Source organism: Numenius arquata, chromosome 7, assembly GCF_964106895.1.
Source record: "Numenius arquata chromosome 7, bNumArq3.hap1.1, whole genome shotgun sequence".
NCBI lineage: Eukaryota > Metazoa > Chordata > Aves > Charadriiformes > Scolopacidae > Numenius > Numenius arquata.
The window spans coordinates 44,417,869-44,440,562 of record NC_133582.1 but is presented as its reverse complement, the minus strand read 5'-3'; the positions used below and the strand labels follow the sequence as shown (position 1 = coordinate 44,440,562).

At 41.5% G+C, this 22,694-nt stretch overlaps 1 protein-coding gene across 1 annotated transcript in view; it reads right to left on the bottom strand.

Annotated features, from left to right (window-relative positions):
• Positions 1-1,975: 1,975 nt before the first annotated feature.
• The window catches only part of TRIM71 (tripartite motif containing 71), a 54,587-nt gene continuing 33,868 nt past the window's right edge, over positions 1,976-22,694 (bottom strand). Inside the window, exons 2-4 of the mRNA XM_074150948.1 lie at positions 15,043-15,210; positions 6,200-6,334; positions 1,976-3,427 (exon numbers count right to left, since the gene is read on the bottom strand). Of these exons, the coding sequence (XP_074007049.1) occupies positions 1,976-3,427; positions 6,200-6,334; positions 15,043-15,210 (1,755 nt within the window). The remainder of the gene's footprint in view (positions 3,428-6,199; positions 6,335-15,042; positions 15,211-22,694) is intronic.

Here is a 22,694-nt window from a genome sequence, read left to right as displayed (position 1 = left end):
CCTTTATTTTAAGCCTCCTCTAAGTGGCAGCTATCTGTCTGCACACATCACCAGGATTTCTACAAAACCCAGACAGTTAACACTCCTTGGAGGGGAAAAGCAGCAAGAAGGAAAGTGCACCTTGTGATTTCTCACAAACTTGTGAAGAGCCTTTCAATCTCAGGTCACTTTTGTGCATGGTGGCTGGCAAAGAGATGGAGCCTTTCCTTGGAGGATGGTTTAGGCTCTTCAGGCTTTTTGATAACGACCATGTTTATGTTTCAGAGATCTCCTCTTGCAAACAGTAAGGTAAATCCCATGGCATTTCCAAGCCTAAGAGTACTGATACATGAATTTTTCCATCATGGAGAGACAGAAAAGCCCTCTGTTCCCTGCTTTAACCATTCTAGTTTGCCACCAAAGGCCTTATCCAGAGGTGAAGCAACAGGTAAACTAGGATGCAAAAAATTCAAGAATAAAACCAAATACTTCCAGGGACTCAAAGTCACATTTTGCTAAAGAGATCTCTATTCTCCTAAAAAGTTTCTGCTTCTCAGAAAAGCTTTTTTTTTTTTTTAATCCCTGAAAGGGCTAACTTCCCCCTGCCTCCAAGCTTTTAAGGATCATATACATTTATTTTTACACAGAATTCTTTGGTACTGCCCTGGAAAAAAGCAGCGAAGTTTCATCTTGATGCAGTTTGCCTTATGCTGGTACTGGTAACTTTTCACTTGGATCTGTAGCAAGAGATTAATGGAGCTACAGGCCCGTTCCACCCTAAAACCTACAATAGATCTTCCAGAATTTTTCAGTTCAGCTCTTTGGGGAAGCCAGAAGAAAAAAAAAAAATAGTATTTTTGTCACTGAGAGTTATTGCAATCCTTTTTAAACACAAAAAGGCTGTTGACTTCTCCAAAACGCACCCTGAATCTCCAAAGCTGTGCTTATTCCTTACTTTTGGAAAAAGGTACCACTTCTGTTCCAACAAATTCAAACATTATTCCCTTAAAGTCTCTCTATGGGGAAGGGCAAAAAAAGTCATTTTACAAGAAAGTAAATCAAAAGGGTTTGATTTTTCCTGTTTCAATGCTCCTTGTAACCTCTTCTGTTATCCAGATTAGGTGTACTGATAAAAGAAACAGTAACTTATTTTTAAAACTAATTTAGTTTTCAGGTGAAAGGGTAAAAAGAAATACTCAATGATAGGATACATTAAAGGAAGCCTTGCTTTTTATCTAAACTTTACAAGGACTGCACTAAGCCACTAAAATGAACAATTTGGTTTAAACTTAAAGAATTTTTGTGCATTTTCATCAGCTTTGCTTTGTGCTGTTGGATTACTGTGTTTCAGAAAAAAATACACAGAAATGCCAAAAAGATGCAAACTTGCTCTTCCTGGCAAGTGAATCCCACTCACTTTCACAAAACGTTCAAAGCCGTCTGGAAACAAGACGCTGTGCTCACCAGTAAATCAAACACACTGAGGTATAAAAAGGAGAACAGGAAAAAGTTCTCTGCTGCAGCAGCAATTAAAAAAAAAAACACAACACAAAAGTCCCCCCTCCCATGTCCCCACCCATAGAACTGCAGTATGGTCAAGAACACAAATTCTCTACAAACACCTACAACCATTTTCTCCATTAAAAAAAGTTACATAGAGCCTTTTTTTTTGGCTTAGTTTACAGAACTCACCACACAAACCACCTAATGTGCACAGCAACACTTGTTTGTGCATGAAACCCCATGGGGGGGAGAGGTAAAATGTTCTGAACTGTGAGTGTGTGGGGATAGGGAGGGGGCGAGAAACCGGGGAGGGAAGGGAAGACAATGAGGTAGATAGAATTTAACTTTACAGGCTCACTCCCTGCAGAAAAGATAAGTACATTCATCTGTAAAAAAATTAAAGATGAGGTAGGTTTGAATTAACGTTGTATTTTTTTCATTTTTCTCTTAGAAGAATTTCCCTGAGACAGTTTCTTCCTAATTCAAACACAGATTAGAAGACCAGAATTCGATTGTTTCCAAAGTCGACCACAACAATCATGCCATCAGGGGTGACGGCTATACCTGAAGGACGGTCCATCTGACCAAAGCCGCTTCCCTGAGTGCCAAACTTGCATAAAAAGCTACCATTTGACTCAAATATCTGCACCCGGTGGTTCCTGGAATCAGCCACGATGATGCGCCCCTCTTGATCCACCGCCACTCCCTGTGGGCGCAGGAACTGGCCGTTCCCGGTGCCCTCCGAGCCCAGAAAGCGTGCTGACTGGCAATCTGGATGGATGACCAGAAGGCGATGGTTGTTGAAGTCAGTCACGACCAAGTGGCCCTCGTGATTGAAAGTCACACCTCTGGGGGAATCAAAGTGCTTCCAGAGTGCCCCTTCGAAGCCATACTTGTTAAGAAACACACCATCGGGCCCAAACAGCTGAACGCGATGGTTCCTCGTGTCAGAGACCAGGATCTTGCCCTCTGCGTTGACAGCCACATCCCATGGGTAATTGAATTGCCCATTCTTTGTTCCTTTCTCCCCAAACTTCAGAATGAACTGCCCCTCAAATGTGAAGATCTGGATGCGATGATTGTCCTTGTCAGCCACCACGATCCTACGTGAGATGTCACAGGCCACACCGGCAGGGCGATCAAACTGGCCTGGCCGGGAGCCCAGCGTGCCAAACTTGTGATGGAAGGTCCCGCATGGTTTGAACACCTGGATGCGGTTATTACTGCGGTCAGCAACAATGATGTAGCCTTCTTTGTCTACACTAACCCCCCAGGGGCGGCAGAGTTTGCCGTCGCTGTCTCCCTCACTGCCAAAGGAGAGCCCTGGCAGCCCAATGCCTATGTAGCTACGCCCAGATTTTACCACAACTTTGAAGGGGCTGTTCTCAATGTGTTGGTTGCACATCATCACGGAGACCAGGTGCTCTCCCTCTAGCTGTGGACGGTAGCTGACCAGGTATGTCCCATTCTGCTGATCACTGACATCTGCCCCGAAAAGGTTTCCATCCGGGCCCATCACCACTGCAGAGATCATGTCACCTCCTGAAAGGCGAGGCTCACCATCGTGGTCGTATCCTATCACTGTGAAAGAGGCCACTTTGCCCTGCAGTGCACGCTTGAGGCCTTCCCCAGTGGCTTTGGTCAGAGGAGCAAAAGCCCCACTGCTGACAAAGCCCATTGATTTAATGGCCATATACAATGCCTGGTCAGGGGGAGTGAACATGATCCTGTCATCTTCCTGCGGCTGGAGAAGGCCTCTCACATTCTTCAGCTCCTGCACTTGAGCCAGCATGCGGTCCCGAGCCAGAAGAATATCCATGGTACGACCCTCCTCCAGGACCTGCTGAACAGCACTAATGGTGTTGTCCAGCTTATTTAGGTTCTGACGTAACTTTTCAACTTGCAAGTAGAGTGACTTAGCCTTGACTTGACGAATCTTTTCCACCTTGGGGGAGGAACGGGGGGGGGGGAAGAGAAAAGCACACATATCAGGAAAGCCAACCCGTAATACGGAAACATTTCCTAATGTCACTCTTCCATATAAGAGCTGGTTGTGCAGTTGTTGCAGCATTTTGACACAGAACTGCAAGACAAGCCTCTAAAAGCCATGATGTAGAGAAGCAGAAATGAGGAAAAGTAATTATTTATCCAAATTTGGGATTATTCTCCTCTCCCATCCTTCAGCCAAAATTATACATTCTTACTCTGCAGGTCTGCTACATCCGAGTGCCATTCAAAAGGAAGAGTCACTTGCTTACTAATAATGATTTGCTTCCTCAAGCACTATTCCATTTTCTAGTTGCAAGGTACTTGACAGATCATCCAAAGGTATGTCTTATTTAGACTCCAGGGAAGACAGAGGTTACTGCAAGCTCTCAAGAGCAGCGGCTGAGGCTTCTCTGACCAGAGCTGAGACCAATTTCAGAAGGCAGGCTGTTATCACACAGAGCTGAGGCTAGGAGTCAGCATCCACTAATCCACATGGGCTCCTGTCATTCTCCTGCCTGCCAGAACTGTTTTCAGGTGACTGGATAATACCAGACATTTATCTCCAGGGATTTTGAGGGTCCAATTATTTTAATATTTTCTTGCAAATACTGGCAGTCATGCTGAGCTAGTGCTTTACAACAGGATGCTTTATAATGTCACTTCAAATGACACAGAAGGTTGCTGCCAGTCCCTGCTTGGGGGACTGAAGCTCAAGCTAAAATTGTTTGTTTGTAACTATTTTATATAAGCCTGTATTTATCTTTACTTTAGACCATCTGGCAAAGACACCTGCCTCCTAAGACTAGTGAAACATGTAATTGCTTTGTTGCAAAAATACATTTCCTTATGTCTGAATACCTGCTTGGCTGCAAAACAATACCAGCAACATATTTTAATGAGGGACAACTCACTGTCTGAAGATTCCTTGGCTATACACTGACTAGATAACAGATGTACAAACATGCTATATCATTTACAGTTAAGGCATGTAGGTTTTACCTAACTTAAAAAAAAAGTCAGGAGATGCTTCTTCCAGTAGATTTCCAAAAGAGATTACTAATCCTAGGTCTCAGCTTAATCCTTGGCCTCAGGTTTGGTACCCAAAATTATTCATTAGCATGCTTCACAGGAAGGCTTATTACACTCGGCCCTTTTTTTTTTTTGCTAAAATGATCTACCATCACAAAGTTTCCTTCTTAAAATAGTGTTTTGTAACGTGAAGAGAACTTGCTCTCAGAGTAAACATTCCAATAGAGTGCATTTATGCAGCCTCTTGGATACAAACATCTTGGAGGCAGCTCTCACTTCTCCTGCACCAGTAACACCTCAAAACAGAAAGCTGCCAAGCTTTTGGGGGAAGGCTAACAGTGGAAAGTGAACTCTTCTCTCTCAGTCCAAATGCCTCAAAAAGCAGCATTAGAAGTACAGTAACTACACAAAGTGCACTGACACTTATAAAAGAACAGAAAACCAAACTTCTCTTTATTAGTCTCACTGTAGCCAAGAGTAATTCTGTACAATAAACTCTGGTAAGAGTAGTCACTTTGCTGATATTAAGCCAGAAAACTACTGTTCCAATCAACAGTGATGGAGAAGAGGCAGGGGAGAAGTACTTCAGCAGGACGGCACTGCTTGTTGGCAGCACGTGCCTCATCAACCACACGTACATGCCATCCTGCCTGGGTCTGCTAGTATAGGCAGCAGCCACACAGTTTCCTACCACACTTTATCTGGTACAACTGCATATTGTACAAGCATTCTCAATTTGTTCCTAAATTTTTCTCATCTTAACCACACATTTTTGGTCCCTTATACCAGTACTAGAAATCATGTGGTCATAGGACTAGTCATTTTGACTCACTGATCTAAAAGACCTAATTCAACAGAGTGTGGGTTTCTGTTCATTTCTGCAAGGGGGACCCAAAGGGCCAATCCAAACTAATCTGTGCCTAAACATGCAGAGAAGTGCCATGACCACTAAATTACCCTTTTGGAATAAGAAACTTTGCTGTTACTTCCTTTCCTCCTCTCAAAATACCACATGTGCATTGTGGCTAAAGTGAGTACAGCAGTTTGGGATTGTGTAGATACTCTTGCTATAGAGTATTCTTTTCTTCTACTAGTAACAAAAGAAAAGTATCAGAGGGACAATAACTTGATTGAGAGTAAGTTTTTAGGTGTCTGGACAACAAAAGTTAGTCTTGCAGAATTTCTACTAGTCTTCCCAAAAAAAAAAAATAATAGGTCACAGCATATACAGCTTTGCTCCTTTCCTTTGTTTGTGAAAATTGGATCATGTAAGAAAACACATATACTATATACCTACTACAGCATCATATTAAATAGCCTTTAAATACCTTCTTTAAATGTCATCTTTAAAACCTCTCTCTTCTCTGGTCAGTGCTGAGATATGAGGCACAGCTGCTGAGCCAGCAGGGGGAGCGTCCACCCTACTTGTGGGGCTAAACTTGTGTGAGGATACCATAAATCACTACAATAACCCAACCAGTTTCTCAGATTAAGAGATACCTTCAGCACAAAACCAACCAGGGCCAGAATCCAGCATTCTGCTACCTACTGTGAACTCATTTTTCTGTAAACTGTAGTGTTTCAATTCAGTGTTCCTTGGGAGGAAATCAGAATCTGGCCATATACTAGTTTAAGAGCACATTTTCAGTTTGAAAAGGCAATTGTCAAGGAGTTCAAATCACAAATGTAAGGTGCATACCTTCCAGAGCAGCTCACACTCCCGCTCTTCCAAGGCCTTCTTATGCCTAGTAGTCACTGCTTTGACTTCAGACTGTACCACCTTCGCTTTCATCTCAACCTGCTCTGCCACAGCCTGGGCCTGTTCAATACTCAGCTGCGGAGAAAAAAAAGACAACACGCTTAGGGCTCAATCAAACAAATTAGAAACGCAGAGGACTGCTGCTTACATTTCACTACATCTTCATGTGAAGGCATAAAGTGACAACTCTTTGGTTTTTTACCAGGCCTTTGCCCATTTCATACATCAGAGCCTGAAAACTGACTTTTTTTTTTAATACATCTGTGACATGGAGTTTACACCTTCATTGTACTATGCACCAACATGACAGGGCTACATTCCCAGTGCAATTCCAGCAAGCAGCTACTATGAACTCAAGCAAGAGACTTGCACAGAAATTCATACTCCTGTTTTCCCATATACAGAAAACCCAGTTTGTCTTGTCCCTCCAAAAGCTTCAGACTCTTGTGTGATGTTCTGCTTCTAGTAAGAAATGACACTGTAGGGAACAGACTTTTATCCATGCATCTGATCTGCACAGGAATACTCCTAACAGAATTAGAAGTTAATAAACTTTTTAAAGAAAAAACCAAAGATTAGATGTTTATAATTAAAAAGCATTCACAGTTATTCACACCTTGAATACAGACCAAATTCTTTTTAATAGAACCTTGTAACACTAGTATTTTTAAGACATTTTGCAGTAGTATTCCACAAATAAAAAGAATGCATCTGGAAGGAACTTCTTTTCTCAAAAAAAAAAAAAAAGATGTTTCCTTGAAAAATCCTTCTCAAACTGCTCCCAGTTTCAAACTGTAACGGACAACAGCATAAAACCCAACAAGATAAAGAGCAGGTAAAAAAAGGTTCAATAGCATCAGTTAACTGAATCTTTTCAACACCGCTGTCACACAGTGAACCAGCATTAGCGTGCAGACAAGGTTGTGAACTTTTAAGAGGTTAGCGCGATATTACTTTATTAGTTAGGAAATTATAGAACAAAATGTTGGTATGTGCAGATATTTAGAAAACAGAAGGCTCGAGGGGATCTTACCAATGTAAGTACCCGAAGGGAGGGTGCAAAGAGGACAGAGCCAGGCTCTTTTCATTATTTTCATTGTGCAGTGAGACCGGCACAAACACTGATGTTACTTAAAATTTTACTCTGAGGGATTGGAAGTACCAGGTTCAACCCCGAAGTTTAAAAAAAATGCACTGTGCAAGGCACTGGTGACTTCTCTAATAGGATGGGGAATGATACTGGCCATCTTTGGGCTCCGGAGAAGTCACAAGTGAATAGGTACAGCTGAAAGCAGGATATTTACTGTATTTACTGCCAACAGCAGGAAAAAAAAAAAATAGCTGTTCTCCATCTCACATTCAGTAACCCAATGTGATTCTTTGCTAAACACAGGCCTTCTGTTTCTCAAGCACTGAACAGGCTTGACCATCTCATTCACTAGCACTGGAACGATTATGACATACCATGAGGAGAGTGCATCACAAAAGCTGCTTTTCTTTAAAAGGATTTGTTGTTAAAAAGATTCTGTAGTGTCTGACCAGAATAAAAAATGCTGCTGCTTAACACATTTCCTAAGAAGTTGACCTCTTTGAGACAAGTTCTGCACAGGAAATGCCTGCAGAACGACAGGAGAGAGTTATCACGGCAGAGCTATGATATCTTAAGAGTAATCTAAGAGAACAAGGGATTTCCATGTAAAGAAGGCTCACAGAAGTTGTACTTAAAGCTCTTGGCTTTTCCTTCAGATTGATAACTTGCCTATTGCTGTTCCCCCACCACCACACCACTGCCTGCTGCTGTGTTTGATGCTGCTCAGCCTTCCTAGGCTGTTCCAGCCTGGTTTGGTAGAGTGCAGGATCCTGTGAATTTTACCAAAACATTGCCAACATCCTAGAGCCTTAGTGTATTGGGCACCCTTCACTCACCTGAGCTGTTCAGACTCAGGCAGGTAAAAATAAATCCAGGTACACTGTTGGTAGACAACTTTGTGCTATTTGGTATAGTTACATGCCCTACCATAACTAGTTTCTACAGATGAGAGATCACAGCATCCACAGGGAATCTCCTGCTATGATGCCCCCTACCCAGAGGGCCACAACAAAAGGAAACCTTCCAGTGGGGCAGACAAGCATGTTTTCATGAAGGAAAGCAACGCAGACATCCATCACTAGCTATTGCTACCAGCATATTTCAGGACTTCTTGCTCTTCTCTCCAAACCTACCCAACAAACAACATTCAAACCACACACTTTAGCAGAAGAGGACAATGGTGTACAGTATTATCTGTACTTTCAGCTTTCAAAGCATTTAATGAGGATTATTAAATATGCAGGCCTCAGTTTTTATTCTTCAGACATTCTGTACAACCAGAAAAGCCTACCTTGTTAACACCTCAAGGAAGCTATTCCTACAGAATATTCATACAGAACTTTACATCTTATTAAACCTAGCTCTGCATAAACACACCCCTATGTAAAGTGTCACCCAGGGTGCCAGTATGTACATACAACATGCTAAACCAAACACTCCTTTCCAGGACAAGACAGCACGCTCAGGCACGCCTGGCCAGTTCCTACATGTTCCAGCCAGCTTTGAGTAAAAGGTGAAAAGTAAAGTTGTATTGGACCCCAGGTGTCTTTGCAAGCCCCCTTTAGGTGGGCACTTCCATGAGCTCCCCTTTAGCTACGTTTAACCACCTGAGGGAAAAACTGGTAATAAGCTTGCTACAGTGGCTCTGACAGAACAACTGATGCTACAACACAAAGCTATGAAGAAACTGACTGCAAGAGCCAGAACTTTGCTGCACTTCTGGGTATCTGGGCCAAAGAGGCCCAAAACACGATTTGCCATTTGGTAGAATGGCAGCTTTCAGCTGTTTTTCACATTTCCTGTTTTCTACTGGACATTAGGAACTGGAGCCTCAAGTTAACAAGAAGTTTTCTACAATTTAATCAACCTTAGTATTCCTATGGAATATTTAAATGTAATGTTCTAGAAATATCACTAACTCCAAGTTTTCACTAGTGCTGCTTTTTTAGATGAAAAATCATGATCAGAAGCATAAAACACCCCAGGAGAAAGAAAAACCATGACAAAGCATCTGTTCTGACAGACTACAAACAAGAACTGTATGTAGGGCTACTGTAAAGGTGCTGATGCCCTCACTGCATGGTCTCCACAGTCATACCCAAACTAAGTCAGTACGGCCACAGTTATGTCCACACAGCATACAGTTCTTTAAAGAGGCTATCTTAGGTCTCTGAAACAGCAGAGCCTGTTAATCCAGATGCTGAGCCATGCTGTTAAGATTATATAAATTCAGTGCAGAAAATTATCCATTTGAGCAAACCAGCACGACATGCCACTGTGGCAACATCATGAGATACGTAAAGGCTGCTTATGATAACTGTATCACAACTTGTCAACACCAGCTTGCACGCACATTTTTGAAAAGGTCCTTAGATCCTTCAGTATCTTGGGGGTGAATGGACCACAGGTAATGGCTAAAGAACCTTAAATACACACTTCCCTACCTCAACATGGAGGATTTACACTTTGAACAGCAACAAATTTAAGAGGAAGTTAATCCTACTTAGAGGGGAAAAAAGCTTTGAGATGCATGCATATTCTCTGGCAAACCTTCTCTAGCTTTTAGAAGCACATTAAAATACAAAATACAAAGAAATCTTTCTGTATACCTCAAGTTATCCCTCTTCTATCACATTTCATCCATAAATAGTTTGTTTTCAGTTCAAAACAAACAAAAAGATATAGAGAGTTTGTTTCAAAGAACGTTTCCAAACGGATAAAACAATATTTCCAAAAGGATAAAACAACCAGGGCATAACAGCCATCTTTCTCAAGCATCAAGAACTGGATATAAACTTCCTAATGTTCTTACAGTAGAAAAATGAACTGGTAGATCCTATACAAAGTATAGTTGCAGTAAAGAAACTAGGATTAATAGTCTTAGCAGTGGCTTTGCAGTAGTATTAGTGCAGCTATAGCACAAATCACAATAGTTGGATCAATTTAAAGATTTCAGTTAAAATTGTAAATCACTAGAAAATTCTCACTTAAAGAAAAATTCTCACATGAAGAGAATCTCAAAAGAAGCTTTGATGGGGGAAGGGCTAGAGGCCAGGTTAACTCATGTCAGAAGCCAATGAACAATCACTGTGGCTTATCCTGCAAGAACAGACTTTTTGCCTAAAGTTTTAGGCAGAACAGTAGTTTGAACAGCAACACATGTCAAATCCATCTTTTCCAATAACCATCTGCTCATATGTTACACTAAGGAACTCACTAAAACACAACACAAAACAACTAGAAGTACAAAGACATTCAGCCTCTGTTGATACAAGTCCTAGCTTTAGAACAGCACAATTGACTCCATTTTGTTTACAAAGCTTCATTCCAGATTCTCAAACCTGCAAGCCTGACTTCAAAGCCACGCAGAAGGGTGCCTGAGCTAACTTGATGTGACAACCCCAGAACGATCCCTTGCAGCACAGCGGTGCCATCCTTCTCGGGTATCGACCTCCCGGCAGCAAAGATCCATATGGCAACCCACAGGGAAGCTTCCACTCAAGGGCAGAGGGCTCAAGGCAACAGATCAGCTTCCTCCTCTGGCTGGCCAAGTTTCTTACAGTACCTCCCTCCCCCACTTCCCTAGAATAAAGGTGTTAATCTACTTCATACCACCTCCCCCGCAATTTGGGAGAGAAGAGACATTGCCTTAATGGCTGACCTGCCTTACCACCAACTCTTAAGCCTTTCATGTGGGTAGATAAGAGTCATTCCCCCTGCATTCTGCACATGACCAATCTCACTGCAGGTTTCCACATTTAAATTAATGCACCATCAAACATCCCAGCATAACAGCTAGCGGCTCAGCTAGGAAAAAATTTACCTGTTTTCCAATAAAACCACTTAAGACAACTGCCATGAACAGATCAAATTGTATTTTAACATGTTCACCTGGAAATTGACCCTAAATGGGAATGAACACTCAGTGCTTTACTGCTACGCAAGTGCATTAGATTACACACACATACATACATATATACAATTACACATGTATAGATGTATTTTAAGAACATGACATTTTGAAAAAGCCATCTATCTTTCATCATAACAGATTTACGTTCAGTTTGTGGCCCAGTCAGTCCTTGGAAAAAAAGCTGAAAGAAGACAGCTAAGTGTACACTTTCATGAGGTAGAACGAGGCAGCGGGACAAGTTCCCCACACAGAAAGGCAGAGGTCCTGCTTCCCCCGACCCCACTAACCCAACGCTAACTTCAGCTTTCATAGCATCCTGTAAATCAATTCAAATCTCTGAAAAGGCTAGAAAAAGCATCCCAGCAAGGAGGATAGCTTTCCACTGGGACAAGGAAGAGGTCCTACAAGTGAAAGAGTTGGGTGTTTCTGCTCTGTTCCCTGGAACTGTTGACAGTCCTTGTAGCACTGCAGTGACCCAGCCAAAAAGTAGTGTCACAGAAAGGCTCCCCTTTCAGCTGGATCAGCTCACCACTCAGGCACACGAGCACAAGTGTTCACATTGGGGACCAGCTTAGAAATGCATGATCCAGGCCAGGACCAGCACAGCACAGGGAAGCTTTCCATTGCTGCAGAATCTCACCGAGAAAAGAAAAAGAAAAAAAAACCAAAACCAAACCACACAAGCCTCTTGCTGCCAGGGTTACTATTTCTTACAGAGGACTTCAACTCCTTTGAAAAGTGAGGTTGGGACTTTTCAGGAATGACAGGCTAGATCAGGCTTCAGTGGATCAAGAGGCTGAAATATATCCCAACTCACAGCATCTCTTTTTTTTTTTTTTTCTAAGTCTGAAAAACAATCTTTCCTCCAAAGCCACAGGAAGAGTTTAAATAAACATTTCTTCCTAAAAGCCTTCAACTTTGGTTAACCAGATACTCTCCAGCCAGTTGACTCATGGCTTGATTTCCTCTCATGCAACGCCCTTCAAATTCCACCTTTTCCCCTTTACTCTGCACTACCCTTCCTCATTCATCCTCACCATCTCTTGTCAGATAGCTATCACTTTCAGAGCCTATTAAACCATTACTAGTGCAGCAGTATGAATCAGTCCCACTAGACAGTGTTACTACACCATATTACTTTTCAAGCCTCATAGAGCTCCAGTCTACGTTCCTCATACTGCAGCTGGTACTGGCATTTAATTCCCTGTTGACTGTTTTCAAACTTTAATAAAAGCACTCAAGCCGATTTCTTTTAGAGTCTACTTAGTTTAGAGGTTGTTGCAAATTCATGCTGACATGCTGTCTCCTCCCCAGGATAAATACATACCTTCACAGCCCAAGAACAAGGAAAGCTCTGCTCCATGGAAACTTTCTAATGCAGCACGCTCACTCCATCAACCTTTGAGTCAGGCACCTCTGTTTTTAACTGCATCACATGCCCTTCTAGCTGTTGCTGATGTAGCTTAGGTAGTAGCTGACTTAAGTTGTACAGTCTTCCCATTCCTGCACTCGCAGATTACCACCACCTCAGCTTTAACACTGATCTGCTTGCTCACTACACCCTTCTGTACAGCAGGCAAGATTAAAAAGCCCATGAAACCAGTAAGACAACTCAGTTCTTGAAAAGCATGGCTTATTTTACAGAATCTTTATACAAGCTGCCTGGTTAACACTTCCAAGATAGCCTCTTAACCTGGATGGGCTGTAGCTAGACCAGGGCAAAGCTAAATTCAGTTGAGCTGCTTGTTCAAGTTACATGACCATAGCCAGTACCACCCACCCTCTACCTGTACCGCTGTAAAGGAGTCAGCTCACCATGGTGGCAGGAGCCTCCACCATAAAAGTCAGAAGAAAATGGGGGAGGAATAAGCAAAGTAAACCCAGTAGGGAGTAAGCAGGCACCAAAGTTGTCATGCAATAGTAGTAGAGTGGTACTGAATGACATTCTGCTAATTTCCACTCTAAGAGACAGTTCCTTCTTAGATTATTTATCCACACCAGATAGATGATTAAGAGTCCTGGAGGTCAAAAGCAGTAATTTAATTACCAACAGACAAGACCTTGTCTAAGACAGACCAGAGAAAATTCAGAACGCTGGACCGGTGAGGTTCTTTAAACTAGTCTAATCCCATTCTTCTTGCTCATTTTGGGGACATTAAATGTTTCACTATGGACACCGCTGAAGAGCCTTATGATCCAATTTAAAACAAATCTTTAAAGAAGCTAAGGTTTGCAGGATTCTGTCTTAAGATGGAGTTTTAAGTTAGACATCCAGTTCCAAAAACTTGGTGTTTGCTCTGTCATAACAAGTTAACATCACAAGCTAAAGGAAGACATCAACAACAGTTTAATATCTATGCCATCGTAATACTTATTATTCCATTTCACAGGGGCAAAGACTTAAGGAAAGAAAATTTAGGTGCTCCTGTCCCACTGAAGAAGCTTACTTAAGAGTTCTATCTATCTGACAGGCTAAAAAGTTATGGCTTATTCTCACTAACCAGTAAGGCAGAAAAATTATTATGTGACAGAAAGGGATTCAACTTCAAAAGTCAGTCCCCAAGACACACAAGCCCTATATCTAATAACCTGCCCAGAGTACGGAAGAATTCCGTGGTGCTGCAGGAAAGTGACTTAGGAGAGACTGAAGGAGCTGTCCCTGCCAACAACAATGGAAGAAGAAATTTAACAGTTTTTAGTTAGTAAGAAAATTTAAGAGACCTACTAAAATCCTCATCTACTAGAAACAAGCAACGATGGATGGACAACAGGTTTGGTTGTTTTAATTATTATTGTATCACACATATGCCAAGAAGGCACACCCAATTCAGAAAGTAAGTTTGCTTCCTATAGATGACATTCTATCAATGTTTACTCAAAAAAAAAAAATCTTATTAGTTAAATCACATAGAAGTGTTGAGTTTCAGACTATCCAGCTCAAATCTAGAGCATTTGAGGCTAACAAAATGAAATGATAGTAGTGTGGAGCGTAGCTTCTGAAAATGTTTTCCTAAAGTCTCCATACAAGCAAAACTACTGCTAACTTCATATGACACTTACTACTACATATTATTCAGCAAAAGTAACTGTCTACATATTAGATTAGGTTAATTCCCTGCGTAAGTTTCTTCTGTAGTTTGAAGCAATGTACTACCTTCCTTCCAGTCCTTGCCTGGTATTTATATATGCATTACCTATTTGTAATATATATGCATTACAAAACAGCTGAAGTAGAACACAATAGGCAGTTATAGCAGGCATCTGTGTGTGCAGAGTAATCCTTGTATGGAGATAGCTCCAGATCCTTCACACAGGAAGGCCACAAGTTTCACACTAATCCAGCAGCTGATTAGTATTTTATGTTTGGTGGCACCACTGAAGACATAACCAGAGTCATAGGTAGTTACAGTGCTAGATGCTGTACAGGCATAGAAGACAGCTGAAAATAAGTCTCCGTTGTAGAAACAAAAACCAGGCTTAGCACTGCTATACAGGATCAGAACTTGCTTCAAAATGCTTCACACTCAAGTGCGTTTGTACAGAGCTTCATATATATTGTGATTTACATGACAGGATTATGCTGCAAGAATGCAAAATTCACAAACAGCACTCTGTTTTCAGCTCCACAGCCACTTCTGTCAGAGATCTGAGAGAACAGAAGGGGTGAGAAGACTGACAGCAGAAGCAGAGAGCTTTTTGCCTTGACACCTTGCCCTGTAACAGGCAAGCTGTGGGAGAAAAGTGGGGGGAAATAAAGTACTCAAGTTGGGAGTATCTTACTTGAATAGCCTGTCGTCCTTGCTGAGCATCTGCCAGGAGCTGAATAGTGAGAGTCCTGGAGTCCTGGAGGGCATCTTGGAGGTAGATAAAGCTGTGACCCACATGTCGTCCCATGGTACATTCCCGACAAATGGGGACAGAACAGGTATCACAGTAGAAATGCAGTACCTAGAAGAAAAAAAAAAAGTAAATCTACATCCCTATCTAATTAAGAATTAAAGAGAAAACAGTGCCAGGATGAAAAAAAAAAAATCCAACAGCTCAATTCTAAAGGAGATGGTTAGAGGCAGTAGAAATAGGCAAAGACTTCACAATAGCTTCTCCACAGAGGAAGAGCTATCTCTCCCAGTAAGCTCCAAATCATGCTCTAACAGTTAGATGGAAGTGTCATTGTTTTCTTTGCAATACAATACTAGGAAGAGTGTCCACATCAGCTCCTCTTAAGAGCGGAAGCCATCTGCCAACACTTGCACATTGGAGATGTCATCTATGGCAAGTTTCAGGTGAAGACTTTTCCTGCATACACAAGCACCACATTCTCTTAAGTGGGTCATTAATAATCACCGCACTGGAGAACCGCACACCCACATCCCAGAAGGTGAAAATGAAGTATGCATGCCCAAGAACCATTCTTTATTTTTTTCAAATTATCTAAATCCCTCATGTTCAGGGTAGTGACAATATCAGGCAAGACTCCCTTCTGCCACTCCTAATAGCAAAGCAAAAAAAACCTTTGCTATGTCATAGTGTTTCTATGCTAGTGATACTTGGAGATGCTCGAGTTGGTGGAGAACAAGACCGAAACATTACCATGCTCATCAGAGCATTTGAATGCTACAGTGAACTGTGGGTAACCACTAAACCCCTATTCTATTCACAAAGCACTCAGAACTCTTATATTCAAATCACAATGAAAGTCTTGCACCAAGGTGTTGGCCTAGGAAGTTGGATCCATTCATCAGCTGTAACTGTTCCCATTCCACCCAGTAGAGGGAAGCAGCACACAGAAAGAGCACCTTCCACGGAAGTGTGCTTTCTTCGAGGCAAGCAGAAATCGGCTGTTCTGCTGTTCTGTTTTCATCAATACAAGTGAAGTAGTACACCACTTCAACACAAGAAAGTTCTGCATTAAAAGTCTTGCTCTTAACTACATACACTATTTTTGTTAGGGTGTAATGTTAGAAAATCTAGATTACCATGAAAGAGTCAGAAATCCACTATAAAATGGCAAACGATGTTTCATACTATAATTTTTTCCATCATCAGCTATTTGACATCTACCTCACAGGAAGGAGCAAGAGCAGAACAAAGATTGGGCAAGTGTCTGATATGCCTGTCTTCTCACAGCTGTCATCCAGCCACTCCCGATTCCAGCTAACTGTTCACGATATGGTGCATAACATCCCCCTTTTCCTTCTTCCTCAAAAGGAAGGGGGAAGAGAGGACAGGTGATTCCCTCAGATTGCCTGTGCTGCATGAAGTGACATTTTAAACTCCTGTAAGTGCAACAGCTGAAGTGGTAGATGGATTAATTCCTCAAAGGGGTATGTGTGTCTTCATGCACACATGTCAGATTTTACTAAAACACTTTTTTTTTTTTTTTTTGAAAGTTAAGTTCTGCTGTAGGGAAACTAGAAGAGACTTGTGTTTTGCTTCTGTTCAAACACTAAACCCTCAAGCACTGTCTCAGATCCTCTGTCTTTTGTAAGTAAAAAGCTGCCTGGGCTCTAAAATGCACTACTCAAATGCATCATATTCCTCAACTACAGGGTTCCTTGTCTTTACACTGCAGTTGTCTAAATCTGTATACAATGTTCACTTGCTCATGCAATTCTGTAATTTTGCTGTTGAAGTTACAGAGAATGTTTATTACATGTTGCTGAATGACTCCACTTAAACAACTGAGAGGTTGAGAGAGAATGAAAACCAAGACAGGGTATCAAGTTAAGTCATATGAATCTGATATACTTTAAAAACATACAGCAGGGATTTGGGGCCTCAATCAAGCGGAGCAGCTGAAAGGAAAATGGTGACCATATGAACAGAAGTCCAGAAGCAAGTTAAATCTGTTGTTAGTCCTCCAAAAGAGTCAACACCAGAAGCAAAAGCTTGGTAAAACACCACAGGCACTCTTGCTGCAAGGTAATAGCATCCCGTGGTAAAAAGTAATCCAGCCACTCAAACCAAAGAGAAGCTAAATTTAAGCTATTCAGTTGCCTCTTGCCACCCACCAAAATGTGGTGGAAAACATCACTCCTGAATTTAGAATTAAGAGAGACAGGAGCTATAATCTCATTTCAGAAATATGCAGATAATATAGGACACGGAAGGGGAAAGTCTTGGGTAAATACTACAGAGCCCTTGATACAGCCTCATATTTGTTTCTTAGTAAACAAAATGGTGAAAACAACCTAGATTTAAATCTGAGAGCAAAACAGTTAACAGGCTTGGGAGAAAAGGAGCAGACAGTAATGGACTGATCTCCATTATTACACTTTAAAACAGTTACCTTAAATACACAGAGGAGAAAGCATAAATGCATAACCCCCACTGCTCTCAGCAGGGAAGACAGCCTAGCCACCAGAAGAGAACTGGAAGAGTCAGCCAGCTTCAAGGTGAACTAGGAACCCCCAGAAACTCCTTTCTGGGCACAAAGACTACAACAGAACCCCCAAACTTGGCAAGAGGTACAAGAAGGGCAATTCTCATCCTGTGGTCAATCTCACATACTCACTGTCAGGAGCACCCAGCAGGCTGTCCATCAGCTCTACACAGCAGTGGGGCCACACTCCCAGAGAATTAAGCTGGGAGGTACCCAGCTGTGCAACAGAGGCAGGAAGCTGTGCCAGCCAGGCTAATGGGGCTTGGAGCTCAGCATCCAGCTTGCCTGCGCCTGCAACCACAACCAGCCATTTACTGTTAAACTCAAGCCTGCTCACATCCCAGTCCCTGGGTCACGGCCACAAAGGTCACGTACTGCTAGATTAAGTTTCTGTGCCTGTTTCTAAATAGAAGGGGGGAAAAATAAGCCAAATCCACCACACACACCACCCAACAAGCAACCCGCTGCAAAAAAGAAAAAATCATACCAATAATGTAAGTAGGACAATACACAAGTGTGTCCTCAACTCAGATTTGATGCACTTGTGTACCTACAAGGCTGGCAAAGCCTCCCCTTCTTCCAATTTCAGCAGTGTGAAGAGGCCACACCACATTCCAGTTGCACTGCTAATACAGCAACATACGGATCCTTCTATGCTCTTTATAGAGCAAATAGTAAGACTGATCTTGAAATGTCAATGGGCAGGCATAGTGGGAAGGGAAGAGTAATACTAAATCTTCCATAACAGAGATCAGCTTATGATACTCAGCATAAAAAAAAAAAACGAAACACCACTTCCCCCCCTCCACCTTATCTGAAGAGGTTGAGGTGATATAGTCAAAAAGATGCACCAAGTTGTAAATTAGTTATTGTCTTGTTAATTTCACTATTTTCCCAAATGTAGGAAAAACTGTTTTATAAGCAAAAACCTTCAAACATGCTGTTTTTTCCAAACCACACAACTGTTCTGATAGGCAACAAGGAAAGAGAAATGAGAAGAAAGCAGAGACAGATTTCTCCTTTCAAAGAAATTCAGAATTGTGCAAATTGCATTTAATGAATTGTTTCTTTCTGTAGCAATTGTTCAGCAATTAAGTAAAAATACAATTGTTTGTATTGGAAGATAAAAACTGGTGCCCTTCCAACACCCAGTTTGGTAACTAACTAATAAGGGGGAAAAAAAAAGATTCATAAGCAAGTTAAAAAAATAAATAAAAAATTGCTAAAAAACTGCTTTACTACATTAATTAGTATTTTTAGAATTTCCACCAAAATTAAATGAAGGGAGAAGTCAGAAGCAAGAATGGAACAGTTTTAGAGATAGTTAGAAGTGATTTATTTTAAAATAAATCAGCTATGGGTTGATTATTTCCCAAACAGGAAATATTTCCTGAATTGGTGGCACACAATTTTAGACACAAAACAATAAAGGGAGCCTACTTCAATTTAAACAGAATCAGTGAACCATATTACAGGGCTATTCATCTTTTACAGCCACAGCAGCCCAAGAAATACAACAGCAAGGCCATAAATGTGATTGCTTCAGGAAAGGCTGTACAGTGCACCGTAAAAACATTTTACAACAGCAGGAATTCCTGGGTGTCGCTCTCCCCATTTTTTGGTCCATCTGCTTTCAAAGGGGGCAGGGGGATGGGCGGAGATGTTGTTAAACGTCCCCTGGGACTGCACAGCAATCAATCATCATCTGATGAATGGCCACTAAAGTTAAACCCTGACCCCACTCCACAATTCCCACACCAGCGCTCCTATCCTTACTGCTGACCAGCTTCCAGCGTGCCCCCCCCCCCACCTTCCAGCCCTCACCAAAATTTCCCAAATACCAAGCCCAGACAAAAGCAATGGAATGTAGTAGGCACCATGACAGAGGAAAATTCAGCAGAAACAGCAGTTGAGAAGGCTTATGCTTAACCTGTGTTTAAATAAACGTTCCTTCAGCAATACTCAGTGCCCTTCTCCTCCCAGCTTGCAAACATTTGATTTCTCTCATTTCAGAGCACATATGCATGCAGTTGTCAATAAAGCATATGGAATCTAACCATGTTTAAGCGTTTGTTTTCTGTCATGATATTTCAGTGGCTTGCAATGATTTTATTTAAGCCTACAGCATTAAGAATTCGTACAAGGCAGCAACACATAAGGTCACATTATTTTTAAAATACAAGTCTGATGCTCTGAAAGCTATACTGTAATCTTAACCAACATTAAAAAAAAATGTACAGACAAAACAGTAGGCTCTTGGTTTCTGCTTTTGAAAAAGTTTCAGTATGGCATCTGTAAGTTAACTTAGCTTGAGTTTATGACCAAAAAAAAAAAAAAAATCATACTTACCATAGTCAGTCTAAAGTTTTCCATTACTAAAGGTGTTTTATTATCTAGTTCCCTTGACAATAACTCAAACACCAGAGGCTTTGTTAGGCAGCGTGTAAAGCTTAGATCACTATGAATTTAGTATAAACTAATTTTCCAATGAATTTTGGTCCTCCTCCCTCAGCACTGTGTTTTGTTTGGTTTGGTCGTCCCCTTCCCCCTTCCCCACCACCCCCCACCTCCCTGAACTGGAGAAGCAGCTGCGTTCCTGCATCATGCATGCAGCACTTTTTATTTATTTATTTTTTAACAGCACATAAACAAACCACCCAGGATGACTAGGTCAGAGATTGGTGCAGATAATTGTTGCACGTTTAAGTGGAAAGATGTAACATTTTTACTCTACAGGAAGCTGGTCTATTTTAATAACGATGTGTGACAATTAACTTGGTTCACACCACGATCAGAGTTTTAGGTGGTCAACTTCTGCACTGATATAACTCTTGAAATTTAAATACAAAATATAAAGACTAAAGATATTAGTAAGCCAAATAATACACATCAGAACTATGGGCTATTTCCTGGTACACCTGAAACATTTTGCTTTCAGAGATACTTAAAAACCTCTCATGTTTCTGTGTACCAATTAATGATCAAATTACTATTAGAATCTCTATTTCAACCTACTGTGTAGAAGAGACTGGCTTAACACCAATTTTCCTTGCTGCATCCAGTGGAATGGGAAATAGCACACCAGTTCCAGAAGACCTCCACAAGTTAAAAAAGTTATTTCTCAAATTCAAGTCAGTATTCTAATAATACAATTTCTACAAGAATATTGGCACCTTTGAGCATTACAGCCCATACTACATAGGCCATGCAGTTATGCACAGAAAGTTGTACCAAGTGGGAATAATGAAAACAGTTTGCTATTTATTACCTTCCTTTGCCACTTGGATGAACAGAGATGGGTTTTGGTCCATTTATAAGTTCATGAAGTGCAAGAGGATTACTCAGCCCTTCTGTTAAGTTCAGCTTGATTTCCGTACCCCACATGGAATAATAAAAGTCCAGTTAACAGATGACTAGGAATCATGCAGGTCTGTTTGTAGGACATAAAAGCTGTAATTCCACATGCATTTTTTTTCTAGCACTATTGTTAATAGCCTTCCTTCCCTTAGATGCTCCAGTGGGTTCTGTTCCTTGCTCCAGTTTCTCAGCCACATGGGTATCTCTCGGCCCAGCACATGAGGGGGGAGGAAACTCGCTTATAAAACTCTCAGTCTAACCAGCACTGCTCCCGGTGTGAGCCACACACAGTGCAAGCCTGTCATTTCACTCCACAATTAAACTGACAACCACTCCAAGAGGAAGCCCTATACCTCCTGCCTTCTTCTCCCCTTCACCGCTCCTCCAGCCTCAGTGAAGAGATTTGGGGATCTTTACAAACAGTAAAAAATAGTTTTAGAAAACAGTTTATTCAATCAGCTGAACCTAGGATCAGAATAGCAGTAGGGTCAGCACCAGGGGGGAAGAAGAACCCACAACTAAGGACATAGACACATCTGATGACAGCTATCTATTAATTATCAGCTGAGCTACAGTGCTAAGCCACATGGTTCAGTTTTGGTACTTCGCCAACCTCACAACTGGAAATCAGTGTAAAGCTTCTCATTGGTAGCATTCATCTCAAGTTCTAACTGAAAGAACGGTATCTAACTGGAGTTGAGTCTCAGAAGCTAAACAGGCTGTTAAACCAAACAGACTACCACACTCTAAAAGCTCCTGATGTTTTCCTTCTTCAATTCTCCTGTGATGTCATGAAGCCAGTAAAAACAGCTAGAACAGCTAAATATTTTAGAGTGGTGATGTGAAAACGTTGGGTCACTCAAATCATCTAGGTTTAATCTCAAATCATCAGAGGGTTTTTGGAAGACACACAGTTCCATTAACAAAGTTTAGAAAATCCAGTGAGTATTAACAGTCAGCTGGGAGTGGAGCAAAGACCATTTAAGTTGTCTTTGCCAGTGCAAACAGCATTTACAAATTCAAAAGGACTTGGGTTAGAAGTGACAATCAAGATCACTCCGAAGGCCAACATCATCACTGTAAACTGTGCGACAACAGGCTGCAAACTGGGGTTAGGAGGCAGGAAGTCACACCTTTGGCAAAGCTAATTTAAGGATCTGCTGGCTCCAGCATACTATCAAATTGCACCCTCCGTGTTTTGAGTTAAAACCTTGTAAGTAGAACTACATGTGATGACTGTAGCTCCTGGTTATAGCCACTCACATGAAGCCCTGGAACTGCAGCATCCCAAGCATTTCCCACAGCAGCACTTCTGGTAGCTGCAGCACCCTCCTGTTCATCCACTCTAAACAAGGAGGGAGCACTACAGCACTCACCCGGAATTTGCCAGGGGTTTGAGGATCAGCATCTCATCAGCTAGCTTTCTAAAAGCTCTTGGATGCAAGGTAACTTGGCCAGCTGATCTAATGTACTGCCTCAGAGTCCCATTATTGATGGGCTGGAAAGAACAGCTCACATCCACCTTAACTCACTGCTCCAATTCTTCCTAGATAGGGATAAGCAAGGCTTAATAGTCTAATACTGGGGTGGCACAGGTATAATTAGCCCACAGTGGGCTATCATTTAATTACTGTACAACAGTATGGCTACATTCTGCAATTTTCTTGTAAGGAAATTGTTTGGGGTAAGAAAA